The sequence below is a fragment of the Zonotrichia albicollis genome, chromosome 5 (assembly GCF_047830755.1).
Source record: "Zonotrichia albicollis isolate bZonAlb1 chromosome 5, bZonAlb1.hap1, whole genome shotgun sequence".
Taxonomy (NCBI): domain Eukaryota; kingdom Metazoa; phylum Chordata; class Aves; order Passeriformes; family Passerellidae; genus Zonotrichia; species Zonotrichia albicollis.
In genome coordinates, this window is record NC_133823.1 from 41221831 (window position 1) to 41237906 (window position 16076).

A 16076-nucleotide genomic window follows, 5' to 3' on the forward strand; every position below is an offset into this window, starting at 1 on the left:
CCTTATTAATTTAGACACACCTGCAGATATATATATATATATATATTTTAATTTTTTTTTTAAATACGGAACGATACCTAAGTATCACACAAAGCAATTACAAAACAGATACAAAGCAGTGCTGGTTTTTAAACTGACCACTGTGTCTGCTGTTCAACCCGCCGGGGACCAGCGAGAGGAGCCCTTGGGATGGTGCGGCAGCGGCCGGGGGAGGCGGCGGGGCCGCGGGGAGGGCGGCGCAGAGAGCCGGGGCTGCTCGGGGAGGAAACGCCGCTGCTCCAGAGCTGAGAAATCCCCCGCGCCAGCCGAGAGGAGGGAAGTCAGTCACCTGGCGGTGAAGGACAGTAAAACAGGGACGGAGAGGGAAATCTCTGCCTCTCTCTCCCTTCTCTTCTGCAAGACAGAGATCCACCTCCTGTTTTCCTCCCAACTCTTCCAGCATAACCTTCAAAGAAGACCATACCGTACAGACTTTCTTTTATTATATATATATGTGTATGTGTATATATACATTGCTATTATTATTACTATAGACTAGCTGCATAACAATTTTTTAGCCTATGCAGGACTTGGGGGATTTTGTTATCTTGCCAGCGAAATTGTTCATCGCTAATGTCTTGCTCTCGCAGGGTGCTAAATTAGCTACCAGACTACTCTGGTAGCATGACGGGGAAAGGCTTTTATCATAGACTGTACTCTTCAGTTTGAACACATTTGCTTGAAATTTGCTGCATGATGCTGTCCAGGGAAGAAGGATTTTTTCCTCGGGATACAGCGATTCGCCGGTTCCTGAGCTTATTGCAGAAGAAAAAAAATCTTTAAACTGAGTGGATTTTTTTTTTTTTGCTGTCTCCTTTCATTGCCAGAGGACGCGAATCTCTTTCACCAGGGAAGGATCACCTGTCGCTTTAATCCTTAAGGGAGTTATTTTTTAAAAAAGTGAAATATTTTATTTATTTATTTATTTATTTAAACCGGTGGAGGCGTGATCGCCGAGAATGAGACTGAGGGGAGCTGCCACGGTTTGGAGGACAAGGCTGAGTTTAGGCTGGAAACTGACAGACTAGATTTCCCCCCTCCTCCCCCTTTTTTATCTCCCCCCCCCGCCCTCCCCCTTTGTTCCTCTTCATTTTTTGGCACAACTTCCGTAGTTTCCAGTCCGCTCCATTCAGTTTCGCTCTATGGACAGATCAGCTAACCTGGACACGGAGGAGCTCAAGGTAGGCGACCCGCCGGTGCCGTGGCTGTGGCCGGGGTTGGATCGGCCCTGCCCTCACGGCGGCGGGGCCCGCACGGGGCGCTGCGCGGGGCTCCCGCAGCCCGGGCGGGGGGCGCGCAGCCGGCGGGGGAAGCGCGGCAGGGCGGCTGCCCCAGCCGAGCGCGGCTTCCCTCCTGCCGGCGCGGCCCGCAGCACCGTCATGGCAGTATTAATAATAATAGTGGTGGTGGTGATGATGGTAGTGCTGATGGTGCTCTCGGCTTTGCATGAGCACTGGGGGCAGCGCCGGGAACAGCTGGGAGGAAGCGTCAACTGACCCGCGCCTTTCCCGGCAGAAGTTGGCTCAGGAGCCATTCTGGCCTGGGCATCTCCTCTTCTTTCTCTTTCTCCTCCCCTCGCCGCCGGGAGCGACGGGGAAACCCTTCCCCACCCCTCCGCCCCCCTTCTCGGCTCGCCCCCCGCGCGGTGTCTGGTTCCCCCAGCCGAGCGAAGCTGAGGCAGCCGCGGTGGGGTGCCGAGCCGCGGGGCCGCGGCCCGGGGACCGCTGGTACGATCAAACTTTGCATGAGGACGGTACGAGCTGGGAGGATTCGGCTCCCCCCGCGCCCCCCGGCCCAGCTCTGGCTCCCTCCCCGCTGAAGGAGCATGCCTGAGAGCGCTGAGCATGCTCCTTTGCGGAGACGGAGCCTTCCTACACCTGCTGCCAACCCCCCGGCCCTGAGCGGAATTTGGCTCAAACCATCATCATCATCTCATCATCATACTAATGATAATGATATAAATCTCTCTGTCAGTCTATACGCGGTAAAGAGGGCGGCTAGCTCAGGAAGGCAGCAGAGAGGCAGCGGGCGCGTGGGGCGAGCTGCGCGGGGCCGCTGAGCCGGAGTGGATCGCGGGCCGTGCCGGAGAGGCGGGACACACATACACCTCGCCAAGGTGGTGGCGGAGGTAGCGCCAAAGAAACGATGAGAGGGGCAGGGGAAGGTAGGCGTCCCTCGCCGCCTCATGCACGGCCGTCCGCGGGACGCCCCCTCAGGGCACCGGCTTCTCCGGGCTGCGGAGAAGGGCTTGCCTTTGGGAAGGTAAACTGGCGAGCGCTGAAGTGCTGCTTTCCTTTTCCTATAAACCAGATTTGAAAGTACTGAATATTCATCCCCCCCAGCCTTGCTCGGAACTCCTACTAATCTCCCCAGGGAAAGGCACCCCCGGACTGCAGCGCTGTTTGAGTATTTGAGGTGACGGAAGCGCAGGAGAGGAAAGCCCATAAAACGATTTGCTTGGGAATCGCTGATCCTCGCAGCGCTTCCAGGGCTTCCCCGCCGCAAACGCTGCTTGCCTGGGCTGCCCGGGAGTCCTCTCCCTGCTGCCTCAGCCTTCACAGGATTCACAGGAGACAGCTGTGAATGCTGTGAAATTCACAGCTGCGTGGAAGGCAAAAGACGAGTGTTCCGATTAAGCGGGCGAAAAGTTTATTGTACCGGATTATTTTTAAGGGGTCTTTAAAGAAAATATGTTTATGCTACAAGAGGGCAGCACTTCGCATGAATTGTCCGTAAAGCCTGAGGTATGTCCCGCTGTGAGCAGGGCATCCCGCCTAAGCTGAAGAGCAGGGGTTTCCAGATATCCCGTAGTTATCTGCGCTGCAATTCGGAGTCGTGTTGCAGCCTGTATAGGCTGAGCGACCTTGAGCAAGGAAGCAGCTGAGAAGTAAGCATCGGCACTCTTCCGCTCATAAGGACGAGAGGAGCTTCCAAAGGAGGCATTTCTGTTAGGGTCTGGGCAGCTCTGGGACCAGCCGCTTTGGCACGATGCACTTCCCGGCTTTCCCGGGTGTTTTATTGATGCGCGGCTGCTGGGAGAGATCCCGGGCGCCGGCAGGACGCCGCCGGAGCGGGAGGCGGCCCCTGCGGCCGGCAGGGGGTGGTGCGGGCCCGGCCGCCAGCGCTGCGCCGCCGGGAGCCGCTCCCCGCCGGCGGCCATGGGCCTGCCGGGCCGCGGGGCCCCGCACCTCCCTCCGGCGGGCCGGGCTGTCCTCTCAGTGCGAGCCGTCCCGCCACTCTGCCAGCACCAGGAGTACAAGGTGGGGACAAAGCTCTTGGGGGTCTAGGAAGTTCCCAGCCGGTGACCTTGCTGCAGTTGGGCGCAGTAAAGAGCATCTCCCACGCTGCTCCAAGTCGTGAAAGGTTTCATCAGTTTCTGGGTAGTTTCAGGATGGGGGGAAGTGCTCCACTCCTTTTCTCCTGTGCCGACACAGCCGCTTGCCAGGCCGAAGGGACAGTCAGGGCACACAGATAGGAGGCAGACAGAGGTGCTGAGGTGCCGAGGGAACTCTCTCCCACACCACACTGCGTGGAGGGCTCATGTCAAGAATGTCAAATATGGTAGCAGCTTGTCGCAGCACAGCTTGCCAAGAATTTTGGAAACGGGCTGGACACTCTGTTGCTACTGCATTTCCTCCGCTAAGACAAATATATGCTAATAAGCCTAAAAAAAATACTGACAACTTTCCTAGTAATAAAAAAAAAAAGTGTTCTCTCTAAAGAAAATAGTAATAATGACACTGAAAAAACATACTATGTTATTCATAAAGCTTCTATACATCTCAAATCATTCAAAATTTCTGTGTTATTTATTGCACTGGTTGTTATGGATTCTGAATTGTTTATGTTGATAATAGACATTTTGAAAGGTGATTTTGTGAAAAGCTCAACAAGTATCATGTGTGCAACACCTGGTGATGATCATGGTTGTGCTTCCCCTTACTAGCCGGTGCATGAAACCCTGAAGAAAGTAATCAGTATGGAAAACAGACTGCTCTTTCAGAGGTTTTGAGCTGTTCTGGTTTTCCTTTGATCTCTCTCAGCTGCATACAAGAACTTCTCTCTGACTTTTCAACTCACAAGCCTATGGGGGTTTTGTTTTAAAGGAGTAGTACCCAAACTAAACAATCATGTCATAGTTGCATTGTAGTCTTGGGTTTAGTGTTGTGAATGGCTTTCTGTTACCTAATGTATATGCAAGTCTTTACCTACATTTTGAACGTACAGGAAATGGTATGGTTGTATGAGTATCGTGAATTTTATAGGACTCTGTAGTTTGTATATGCAAAAGATGATGAATTAACTTGTTTTGCATTTAGTGTATTTAAAAACTGTGTTGAGGCATGTAATTGCTTGAAATTGAACATCAATAGCAAAGAAGAGTTAGGAGGCATTTGTGTTTGCTGGACCCTGTTGACTTGTGATTTGCATTGACATTGGATGGATTATTACAGATTTTGTCCTTCACATTTGCTCGTTCATTTGACATATAATTCCTCTAATGTGTATCATGACTGTTCCTCTCATGTTTGTTTAGCAACCACAATTTGTGCACAGTCTTAGAGGGAGATAGTATCCTTGTAGTGTGTAAACCACTGATACTTCTCTGGAAGGAAGTTGCTTTGTAATTGAATGTATGGTAACAGTGAGATTACTAATATGATGGATTAAAAAACATCCTGAAAGCCATTTATTACTTGAAGGCACTGGTTCAGTGAGAATTCTTCATTACAATCCCAAAGTGTTTGATTAATAGTGTGCTTAAGTGTCTTGAAATTGCCACTTTTAATATGCAAAAGAATTAAACACTTTATTTCTGAATCATCTTGTAAATATTAGCTGATTTTTTTTTATTTGGCTCACGAGAGAATATTTGTAGTCTGTTTGCAGTTTTACATTTCCTGGTGATATAAAACTACTGACACAACATAGCATGAAACTGGTCACGGACGAGGTTTTTGTGACAATAGTCTTCCAATGCAATTTATGTGATTTGTAAAATATCTGATAAAGAAATTCAAACAAGGAAACCATAAAAATTTGAGCAAGGAGTACTTTCATGGTCTTAAACATGTAAATCACTTCAGTATTTAAGTTAACAGGAAAACTAATACCCTGAGGAATTTTGTAATTTTTAAAATTTATTTATGTTTTAAAAGAAGGAGCTGGAGAAGTTGATGTGCTTGGTGTGGTGTGGGAGGACTTTCAATGAGTTTAGGTAGGTAGGTTTATTTCTATTTAAAGTCAGTCACTCCATAATAGAAAGTGTAGTACTCTATAACAGTCAACGGCCTCTTATGAAAGTCTGTTTCATTTATGAAAGTCTTCTACTTGGGACATGGACATATTAATGTGGATATTAAGGGATTTGTCCTTTTAATGCAAAACCTTCTCTTTCCTATCCTTCTTTAGTACGTCCCTCCAAGAAACCTTCATGGTTTACTAGGGTCCTTTCAGCAATACTCAATAAAGACAATTAACCTTTGCATTCACAGTCAAAGCATTCATCCTTTAAACCATTCTTCATGGAAGGTCAAGCTGAAATGGTTTTAAAGTAATATACATGCAAATTTCTTTTCTCTGTGTTCCTATTGTGAGTTTTCTTCTCCTTCTCTCAGTACGTATAAAGTCTAGACATAGTTCAGGAAACTGGGGAGAATTCTATGCATACAATACAGTTGTTCAGCAGACATAGAAAAAAGGTCAAGACAATGGCAGTGCTCTCACTATATACTTTAGAAATCATTCCTGTACTCTCACTGCAGAGAATCCATATAATCTGTGACCGAGCTTTTTGACATTGTACATTACAGCTTTGCTAAGCTCAACACTCTTTAAAAGGAAAGTACATCAAAATGTGAATACTTGGGTAAAGGGAAAAAACGACTTTGTCTTCCTGTTTTTCATGGTTTTGGGAAAAATATTGTGTTTTCCTCTACCACTGTATTTTGCATTTAAAAAAAATAGATGAAAGAGATTTACATAAAGGTTAGCAACACATTTCTTTCTACCTGAGCTGGAAGAGGTTACTGTGTGATGCTACTCTAAGTTGGGTTGTTTCTATAGGTCTGAATGTAAGATTTGAAGACAATGTGTAGCTCATGCTGGAGCCTTTCAAAGATAAATCTGTAATATGAAGACACATTTGTGAGTCCCAGTCATGCTTTTGTACTAGGTTTCTTAACCTTTTGGAGGTTGATACGGTTTTCCCATCTTCCTGATAAGGCCAGTAGTAAGATTGCTTTACTTAAAGTGTTATCGCAAAAATGTTGCAAGAGACATTTCCTATGAAATCATTTCACCTTGTGGTATTGTATATAAATTTCTTAAGTCCGTATCTAACATAGTTGTTCTATGTCCTCTAAAGATACAGCATTCCAAAGGACAAAGATAAGGATTCAAATAATAATAATACAAAAGGCACTCTGGGTTACAAATAGACACTTTTCATACTTTGACATGGAAGTTCCCCATAGGGAAAGTACTGTCATTTTCTTCTCTCCTTCAAAGAAACCTGGAGAACACGGCTTAGAAGCTGTACTCTTTCCTTTATTTTGAAACACTTTGTACTTTTAAAGAGCTTACAGAAATGTTCTTAACGCCCTGTTGTACTTCTGACTGCAGCCATGTATAATGCATTGTAAAGCCATAATTACTTAGTCCAAGAAGGAAGACACATTTATCTACTAAGCCATCTGATCCTTTGTTAATTCTTAGATATTACAGGTTAACTCTTTGATCCACAACAAAACCCTTCTTTGTGAAGAAAGATGTTGCGTGGTTGCTATCCATGAGCAGTGGGTTTTGTTCCTTGTCACAGGAAGGAATGACTGTTGGCTAAGCCACAACAGTGGGAGACACAAAATGTGAGGCTTTATTCTCAGCAGTATTACTGCAGCTAATCACACAAGGCCAGATTTACAGAGGTACTGAGTAAGTCAAAGCAAGCTTCTGGTGTTCAGCAACTTCAATTTAAAAAAGAGTGTTCTTTCTGTACCTTTCTTATACCTTTAGCTAACACATTAAGGAGGATTGTGTGATATAAGCTCTGTGTATTTGAAATTGAAAAGTAATAAATGAGGACAGAGTATCTTCTTCTGCAATTTAAAATTAGCAGTACTTTGTGGAATCACTGCAGTTACATCAGCAGAAGCACATCAGTGATATGCCTAAAAATTGGTGCCATAAGCAGTAAAAAGCCTCAGCCATAAAAATCTGGCCTTCAGCCATATATCTCTGTTTTAGCAGTTCTATTCAGTTCATGTGGGCAGCATGGTCTGGAATTTATAGGTTCTACCTTCCTGCTCCTACAACTCTTGAACAAATTATGTTAGTAAACAGAGGCTGCCTCTACTGAAAATCATATCCCTTCTAGTTTGTATTAAGGTAATAGTGTACGTTTAATGGTAGCACATAAATTGAAAACAGAATTAATTTTAATTTGTGCTTTCTAAATGTATTCTTTTGTACCATTATCAGGGTGGAGAGTACAAATTTTTGGATCAGATCCACAAAGGCATTTTTGTTATTTTCGCTCTTCAAGATGGGGATTGATAATACTTCAGCTTCTCAGTTGTGTAGGTCGTCTTCTACACTAAATTGTTCGTTAGTTATTTTGAGTGGGATTCAAGAAAGGGGCAAAACTTCCTCGCTTCCTGTTGAACACAAGCAGTGAAGTTGCCCAGGTATGCTGGGACCTGTAGTTGAGAAGGTAATGCTGTAAGCCACTGAAATTACAGAAAGCATTCTTTCCAAATGAAGTTAATTAGTATTACTGAATTTTATTGTTTCTAGTTAAAGCTAGTCCACATGCACAAAGCACTCTATAAAGCTCTGCCCTTTAACTGAAGACAAGCAAATGAACTTCGTTGAGGAAGGTTTCATGTTTGCTCAACTTAGGCTTCCATTTGAAAAATTTCAAGCATATGTGAAACAAAACTAAAAGTAAAGAATCAATGGAATCTTTGCTGCCTTTATAAGCTAGTAACTTACTGAACATAGATCAACAGATGACAAAGATTGAAAGGCAGTCTAAAACTTCACGGGGTACCTATAATAAAGGGAAAAAAGGGGAAGAGAATAGTTGAATTAAGCCTCAGAATCTGGGTTTTACATCACTTTCAATTTAAAGCCTTACGTTGGAAAAGGTGTTAAACCTGAACTCAGAAAGGTGCTCAGCTGCCCCACATCCAGCCTGCCTGCTCTGTGCTGAGGGGGTCAGGGCTGGGCAGTCCCCTCTCCCCTCTGTCTTTCCTGATTGCACTTGAGGCTTGAGCAAAAATCTTGGTTTGTTTGTAGGTAGCTTTGGAAGTAGTCAACCTATTACTAGGTTCACTGTGAGAGTTCCAAGTCCTATTTGCCAGGGACAGTCATTATTTCCCTTTGGAACTGCTGCAGGGAAGGTGCCTACACTGCAATAGAGACTCTGTGCTGCAAAGGAATCCACAAAGACCCCACTTCACACACAGACACGAAGAACTTTTAGTTTTCCCTGGTCATGCTGCTTTGGCCGATTACACTAATTGTGCATTTGCTTGCATATTTACTATCTGGACTAAGAGGAGTATTTTATGATTTTTCCTGCTTTAGTGCCATTGATATCCATCCCCCAGATATACTGAATTCTCCTGGGGTCCCCAGTGAGGGTGCTCAAAGGTGATTTCTTTGCAAACCTGAGTTTAGCACACAAAAGTGACCCCAGTGGTTTTTACAGAGGTACCTGTGTCTTCCTTTTAATGTGGATTTTTTTTTTTTTTTACTATTAGCTTAAACTCCATGTATCTTAAACAATAAAAAGAGACTATAAGTCTACTCGGAGGGGTTGTTTCTATTTTGAAGAAAAGATTGAGCCAGTTTTCTGTATTCAAAGTGATTACTTGGTCATCCCAGTCCTCTGGAACTTCTAAGGATGTGAATTGCATTCCATACAGAAAATTCTGACAAGGTTCTAAGGCTTCAGGAGATACATAAGGATTCAGTCAGTGCTTTGCTTTTTTTTTTTTTTTTTTTTTTTTTTTTTTTTTTTTTTGGTAATTTGTCTTGGCTAATTCAGGAGTCTCCCTGCTGAGCAGGCTGGCTGTTGTAATCCCATTCAACACATAATATATGTGTGAGGAAGGAAGTTGAATAATCTATGCCTCAATAAATAGCAGAGAGAATTTCAGAATGCATTACAAACAGACTGGAAGTTTTTCCAAGAAGATTACTTAGCCTTAAAGCTGAAACTCATGGCATCATTTATTACTATAAATAGTTAGAGAATTAGCTCTGAATAAGTACAAACTAGGAGACACTCCCTATAAAAATCTATTATTCCGAAATGACGCAAAATCTTAATCGTCTCAGAAGTTTAGAACAGTTCAGGCAAAAAAACCCCAAACACCGAAAACCCCAAAAACGCACAAAAAAAAAATCACAGAGCAAAAGAAACAAAACAAACAAACAAAAAACTCCCACAAAAATTGGGATCAAGATCCATCTGTGTTTTTTAGCTTGAATCATCACCAACAGATGGTAAATAACTCTGTAGAAATCACTCAGCTGAGTTACTCCAGTTTATGGAGTTCCTAAGGCATTTACCCTTACTCCTAAACTCTAATACTCTTTGTCAGAACCTCAGTTCCCTCTGAAGGTTCTGACAAGTGCCAGCACACAGACTTGTGTGAAATTATGCATTTTGATACAGCTTGGTAATACTTGTCTTCCCTTTTATTTCTTTTGAAACAATAGGATCTAGTCTTAGCACAAGACTGCCTAGCTGTGTCAAGCTTTATAGGTTGTTGCAGAAATAGCTGGCAACAAGCTTGTATTGACTGTCACTTCCTGTAGGACTCGAGTTGACATCTACTATTTCAGATACACATCAGTTTAGAAATATTCGATGTGCCATTTCCCAATGGTTCCTGCAGTTCCTGAGCAGATGTGAGATGAATGCAAAAACTGTCCATCGTGTAGACTCATGTTCCCACTTAATCTTTATGCAGAGAAAATTATTCTTCTATTTCATCAATGTTTTATTAGATTTTCCTGAAAAAGCTAGCAGAAGAATATAATTCTTCAGAGACTAACAAGTTACTTTGAGTCTGCTGCTTCCCCAATACTGGAACTGACATTGTACTTTCTGTAAGTATATCTTGTTTTCAGGAGAGTGAGTTACTATTTTTGGAGTTGATCTCATAGCTTTCTTCATTTCTCCCCCAACCCACGAGGTGCAAGTGAGTATGTGATTGGAAAATGATCTGCTTGTTCAGAAGAGACCTCTCTCTGGTTAAGCTCCCTGTTTTGTTCAGTATTGTTTTAGATGAGGTGGATGGCATTCACAGTTCATGCAAATATGTCATCTACTCAGTCTAGCGAGACCACTTGCACTATTGCTTAATGAAATTATGAGATTGCAAGTAGTCTCTTTGTCTCATGATAGAATTCCCATCATACTGCTGACAGGCATAAAAAAGCTTTTGCTGAGGTCTGTCCTATTGAACTCAGACTTTTGCAAGCCTTGATCAATCAATGAATGTACCTAGTAGGCAGAAAATTGCAGCATGAGGAGCAGAGCAGAGAGGGAGCACTAGGAGAGCTGTGCTGAAGCCTATCACTTGATATGTCAAGAGTTATAGTTTGTATTGAGTAAAATATATTTTGGTTTTGGGTGTATGCTGCTGCATCAGACTACAATGCTGTTATTTTGTAATAGACATGCAGAGCTTGCCAATGCAGTTTTAGGACAGCCAAGTAAAATGTAAAGATTTGAAGGTGAAAGGGAAGGCTGAGGGGTGCAGTAACAAATGACAGCACAGTGACAGAGTGCTGAGGTGGTGACAGACTGAATCAAAAGGGCTGTGTGGCTCTCTGCACTGTTGCTGATGCTGATACCTCATGGACATATCCTAATTATTCACATATTATTACTGTATATTGAAATTTTTAATTCAAAGCAGAACCTTGTGTTCTGTGCTAATATTACTATTTGGTAAGTAATGTGTCTGTGGCATATGCAGCATTTGAAGCATGTGGAAAAAATGAGTGAAATTTATTTGTTGAGGTGCCAGAAAAATCAAACTACTTACTCAGGTGCAGAGGAGGTGATTGGGCTAGAAAAATCTCAGAACCTATGAAAGCAGATGAAATTACTGTCGCAGTGGAATGTTACCACTGAATTGGTATGCAAAATGTTTTATGGTTTGCTTGCAGTTGACAAGGCATCTTTGAGCATGGGCTCATTTACGTTTTAAATGACGGATTTTTAAAATAATTTATAACAATGCCAAAATATCTCGTAGCATTGATATGCACTTAATGCATCTTGTGACTCCTCCCTGATAAAGCCAGTAGCATGAAGAAGGAAACAGGAGAGATAACAAGAAGCCAATCTGCTGGAAGAAGCCAATAGCACCATGTGAGCCAAACGAAGGCGCCTTCCATTGTCCTACCAAAGTCAGTTCAACACAGTTCTGTGCTCTTCTCTCAGCCTTGTTTGACCTGCCAGCCAGTTGCACAGATTGTGCAATTTTTCTAGAAGAAATAAGGTGCCATACATTTTAATTTTAGGGGATCCAAACACTTTCAAAACCAAAACCAAAAATAAAATATGGCCGACTCAGCAGTGGTGCAGAGGTACTGAGCTCTGTTGGGGGGGCTGGCAGTAGCAGCTGGTAGCTGGAGCATCTTCAGTTGGATCATCCCTCACGAAGCAGAGTGGTTGTAATAGTGTTAGCTGCTCAATCTGTGTGTGATATTTTACAGGCTTGTGTATGCTGAGTTGCCACTATTGATACTATTTCAAAATGAGGCCCAAAAATCAAGAATCAACAATTCCCAAGAATTTTCCCCCTCATGCCATCATGAGGGCAGATGTTTGGATCACAATACACAAAGTTCCTGCTGCAGATGGTTATGATGGCAGTTTTATTTCTTGCTTTAATTTTATTATTTCCCTTAATTTTTGTTCTTCTGATCTTGAAAATAAATTGTGAAAGTTCAACTATGAAAATACTGTTTTACACATGAGTAAGTTAAATACTTATTTCCAGTTCAAATAAACCCCACTTCCCCTTACCTTGCAATGATTTGGTGCTCACTCACACATATTTTTACCCCAGTAATTATTTTTTAGTAACTGTAAAGTAATTGTTTTTTACAAAATGATTATCTGAAAGATATTTAAATGTAACCTTAGAGCATAAAACATGACACAAGAAAACAAAGTTAAACTTTTAAACCAATCAATTTTATTCTGAACACAGCAATTGCTTCTGCTGGCAGCAGGAATAAAGTTTACTGCTGTTGGAAACTTGTAAAAAGTCAGATGTGTTCCTGTAAAAGCCTTGTCAACTGCAAGCCAACCAGACCACACATGTCATAAACCAAACATCTCCTTATTTTAGTGTCTGTAAGATTTGTGCTCTAATCACCTGCTTAGAAGTAGTTTCAACAATGTGAATTGAACAAAGAGAAGGAAATGCTGTATTTCTAAATGACAAAGCTAAATGACAAAGAAATCCTGCTTATTGACCTTCTGAACTGCCTCAGCCAGAATACACAGGATTCAGTTCTTTATCTCATGGGGAGCCAAGGCCTGCTTATATCCAATATTGAACTAAGATTATTATGAATGTCTTTGTAATTATTACATCTAAGTAAAACTAATCCTTATATCAATACAAGTTATATCACAATTAAATCTTAAAGGCAGATACAATCCCAGCTTTTTATTGGAAAAAAAAAAGTTCTGTGACCTTTCAAGGGAGTTGAAGACAGAAGAAGGAACAATTATTTGTCTGCTCAATTTGTTCTATTTGAATCTAGAACCAATTAAAATAACTAATGTTTAAAATCTTTAAAAACATTTAAAAACCTTTAAAAACATACCTTTTAAAAGAAAGGTAAAATTGTAATGCATCCCTCATGCAACAATCTGTATTCATATCAGTTTGATGGGTAGTTTGCTTCTATTGGCACCTTCTGAAAAGACAAAACAAATGAAAACCTCAAAGCTGTAAACTTCCAGTCCAGAGCTAAGGATGAAATAGTAGTGCTGTTTAGTAGGATAAATCAGGTGTTACTAACAAAATTTAAATACCAAAAGTTAATAATATCATCATCAGTAGTTCTTGAAAGAGACTTGGCCTAATTTTAAGCACTGAGACAAGTCAATCAGTATACACCTAAAAATATGCAGAGGGATGCAGTTTGCATACATTAGGAGGTAGCTTTTTCCTTCTGACCTGTGAGATCTTGAATTCTTTTGTTTGCTTCTTCAGGAATGTAGGCCCAGGTGCATTACTCTGTAGGGTATGGGTGGTTTTTGGTGGTTACTGGGTAGAGACAGATTTGCAGGGCAAGTACAGGATCCTGAGAAATAGCCTTCTACTCAACATCCCATGCTTTCTGTCCTAGTGTTAAAACATCTTTGTCACGAGACTGTTTGTCTGGAGATAGGGGGATGTTGATGAACTGGAAATGTAAATGTTAGCTTGGCCAATGTCCACTGACTGCCTCCTGAGAGGTTAGGAGGTGGGCCCATTTCCCATATTTACATTTTGCAGCATCAGTATGCTGATAGCCTGTAGCATTTTAAGTGGCTAAGGGCACAATGGAAAGCAAAATACTGAGATGTCAGTAAAGCTATCTCAGTGCTTTTGGGAGCACTGTCTTGGATCATGACTAAATGGATGTTTCTGATGTTTCTGATTCTGACCAAATGGCAACAATTTTGGCAAGGGATGTATCAAGGACAAAAAATCGATGGAATTTAACCTTTTTTTTTCTTTTAATTAAAATATCTTTTATGAGCTCCATGTGTGTTTTTGTGTTTCATGGTGCAGGTAGGAACCCATTTTCACTTGACACTCTTTGTTACACCTTGTGCTTTGAATATGCTGTGATTAGATTTATTATGTAAATATAAACATAGGCTAGTAAAAAAGGATGTGTTCATGATCACAAGTGTAATGAAACAAAGCATTACTTCCTGGACATCTATTTTGACTGTCAGCCTCAGAGAGAAAATAACTTGTCCTTTTAAGTCATATGGATGGATATGATTTATGTATGATAGCATAGTTACCCATTGACTCCTGGAAAGAAATACAGCAAACCTGATTTTAGATGTGATTCAGAACATAGACCCCATCAAAATTCAAAGGTCTTGAAAATAATGAGCAAGGGCACCTCAGTTTTTAGTAACTGCTGTAGCCAATAATCACAGTGAGCGTATTTTGATTTAATCTTTTCTCAGCCAGTATCTTCCCGAACAGGCAGGGCCTTGGTTACCAGCCCACCTCCTGCTCTGCAGCGTGCCAGGGACAGACTGACCCGTGCTCCAGGGGAGGCATTGGAGGGCAGTCCTGGCTCTGCTGCTCCACCTCTCCCTGTGCTGCAGTGCCAGTGTTTCTTCAGCTGCCTGTGCTAGGAGACGCTTCCCTTCTACCTTGTAAAATAGCTCTGCTGAAAAGACAGTGAGATCTCAGGCCATATTAGTTTCCCTTATGATATCTGTAAAGAAAGGCAATCCCTGTTGCTGCATTTCATTTAGCTTGAGTCCCATGAAGCATTTTCTTTCTCAGAACACTAAGCTTCAGCTCAGCTTTAACTTGGAAGATCAAGCCCAGGCAATATTTTACAACTCGTAAGTAGTTACAGTGGATGTAAGAAAATGTAGGCTAGCTATCAAAATAAGGGACAGTGTTACAGTTTTTGCAGCCATGTAATCAAAAATATTCTTTCCTTTTTTGCACGGAGCCGCTTGCAGTCTATAACAGACCGAAAAGAGATTTTATGTTTCCTTTTCCTCCCTCAGTTTCCAGCAAGGAAAACAAGTGCTCTGCTTCAGCAAGTGAATCCACCCATGCTTGTGATACACATAGTGGCTGTTTGTGAGAATTATACCAATAATTACTGTTTAGAAGTGCTCTGCATGCAGATGCCACAATAGGGCATTGAGAATGCATCACATAGTTATGGGAAACACAATAGGAATCTTTCTGTGAGTGAAATAATTATATTTTAACCACGTTGGAACCAGATAATCTAGCTAGCTCTAACTCTTTATTCACATGTAAAAAGATCATTTATGCATTGTACTGCACCCTTGTTCAAATAATTGTGCTGGAATATTCTATGAAAGTTTCTGAGCAGCTCTGTAATAGCCATACTGTTGGGTGACAGCAGTATCATTAGTAACCTACATAAGTATTTCTAACCATGTGCAAATTCATCTTTTATTCCATTGTAATTTATCACAGTGTTTTCACCTCCTATGTATTTCAAGAGAAATTATCTTCACTTGAAATGCTTCCCCAGCCCAAGCAGCTCCATGCCTAGGTTGGATGATGCTGTGTTGGTGCAGGAGAGAAGACACTGTTTGCTGTACAAGGTCCCACATTTGCAGGAGATGCTGGAAGGCTGGGTGGTCCAGAGGAGGACTGCTGCTCAAGGTCTGTTTGTCTGGACAGGCACAGTGCTGGGTAAGGCAGCCACAGGCAGCTCTCGAAGATCTCCTGCCTATTTGAAATACTTTTAATGAGGTCCTTTAGCAAAGCTTCTTAAAACCTTGAAGCATAAAAATCCTCTAATAAGCAGTAACTGAATAAAAGAGAGGACATGTATTCTTCTCCAGAAATGGAAATAGATGGAAATGTCCATCCAATATAATAATATTTAGGGAAATACTTATCCTGTCTTTATATGATATCTTCATGTATCTTCCTGCAACGATCCCTTATTTGTCTGATCTGCTGCAGCTGTTCTTGTGGTCATACATAAACAAACAACATTGCTTCTAGTGCCTGCATGAGTATCTTGAAAGAGTAACATCATCAAAAATACCCCCCCCAGTGCAAATCTGAATAAGCTTGGCCTGTTTAATTTAACAAAAAAAAACAGACAAACAAATGAGACTTGATAGAATGCAGGGCAACTTCAGCATGTTACAGGACTTCATTTTAGTGGAGAAGGAAATAATAATAGGTGCACAGGGCATGTGCACATCCCCATCAGGCAAACAAATGTGTAAAAGGGAGCATGATTAGCTGCTGGAG

General features: G+C 42.0%; 1 protein-coding gene across 8 annotated transcripts in view; it reads left to right on the forward strand.

The window, feature by feature from the left end:
* The first annotated feature begins 230 nt into the window (after positions 1–230).
* SGCZ (sarcoglycan zeta) overlaps positions 231–16076 on the forward strand; it is a 391625-nt gene continuing 375779 nt past the window's right edge. For 5 of the 8 annotated variants that reach the window (XM_074541471.1, XM_074541468.1, XM_074541469.1 and 2 more), the window contains exon 1: positions 231–1220. Coding sequence is in view for 2 of the 8 variants with exons in the window: in XM_074541465.1 (XP_074397566.1) it covers positions 3198–3299 (102 nt within the window). In the remaining 6 variants the exon portion in view is untranslated. Of the gene's footprint in view, positions 1221–2310; positions 3300–16076 lie in introns of those variants that run through there. The other 3 variants (XM_074541465.1, XM_074541464.1, XM_074541470.1) reach the window with 3 other exon arrangements.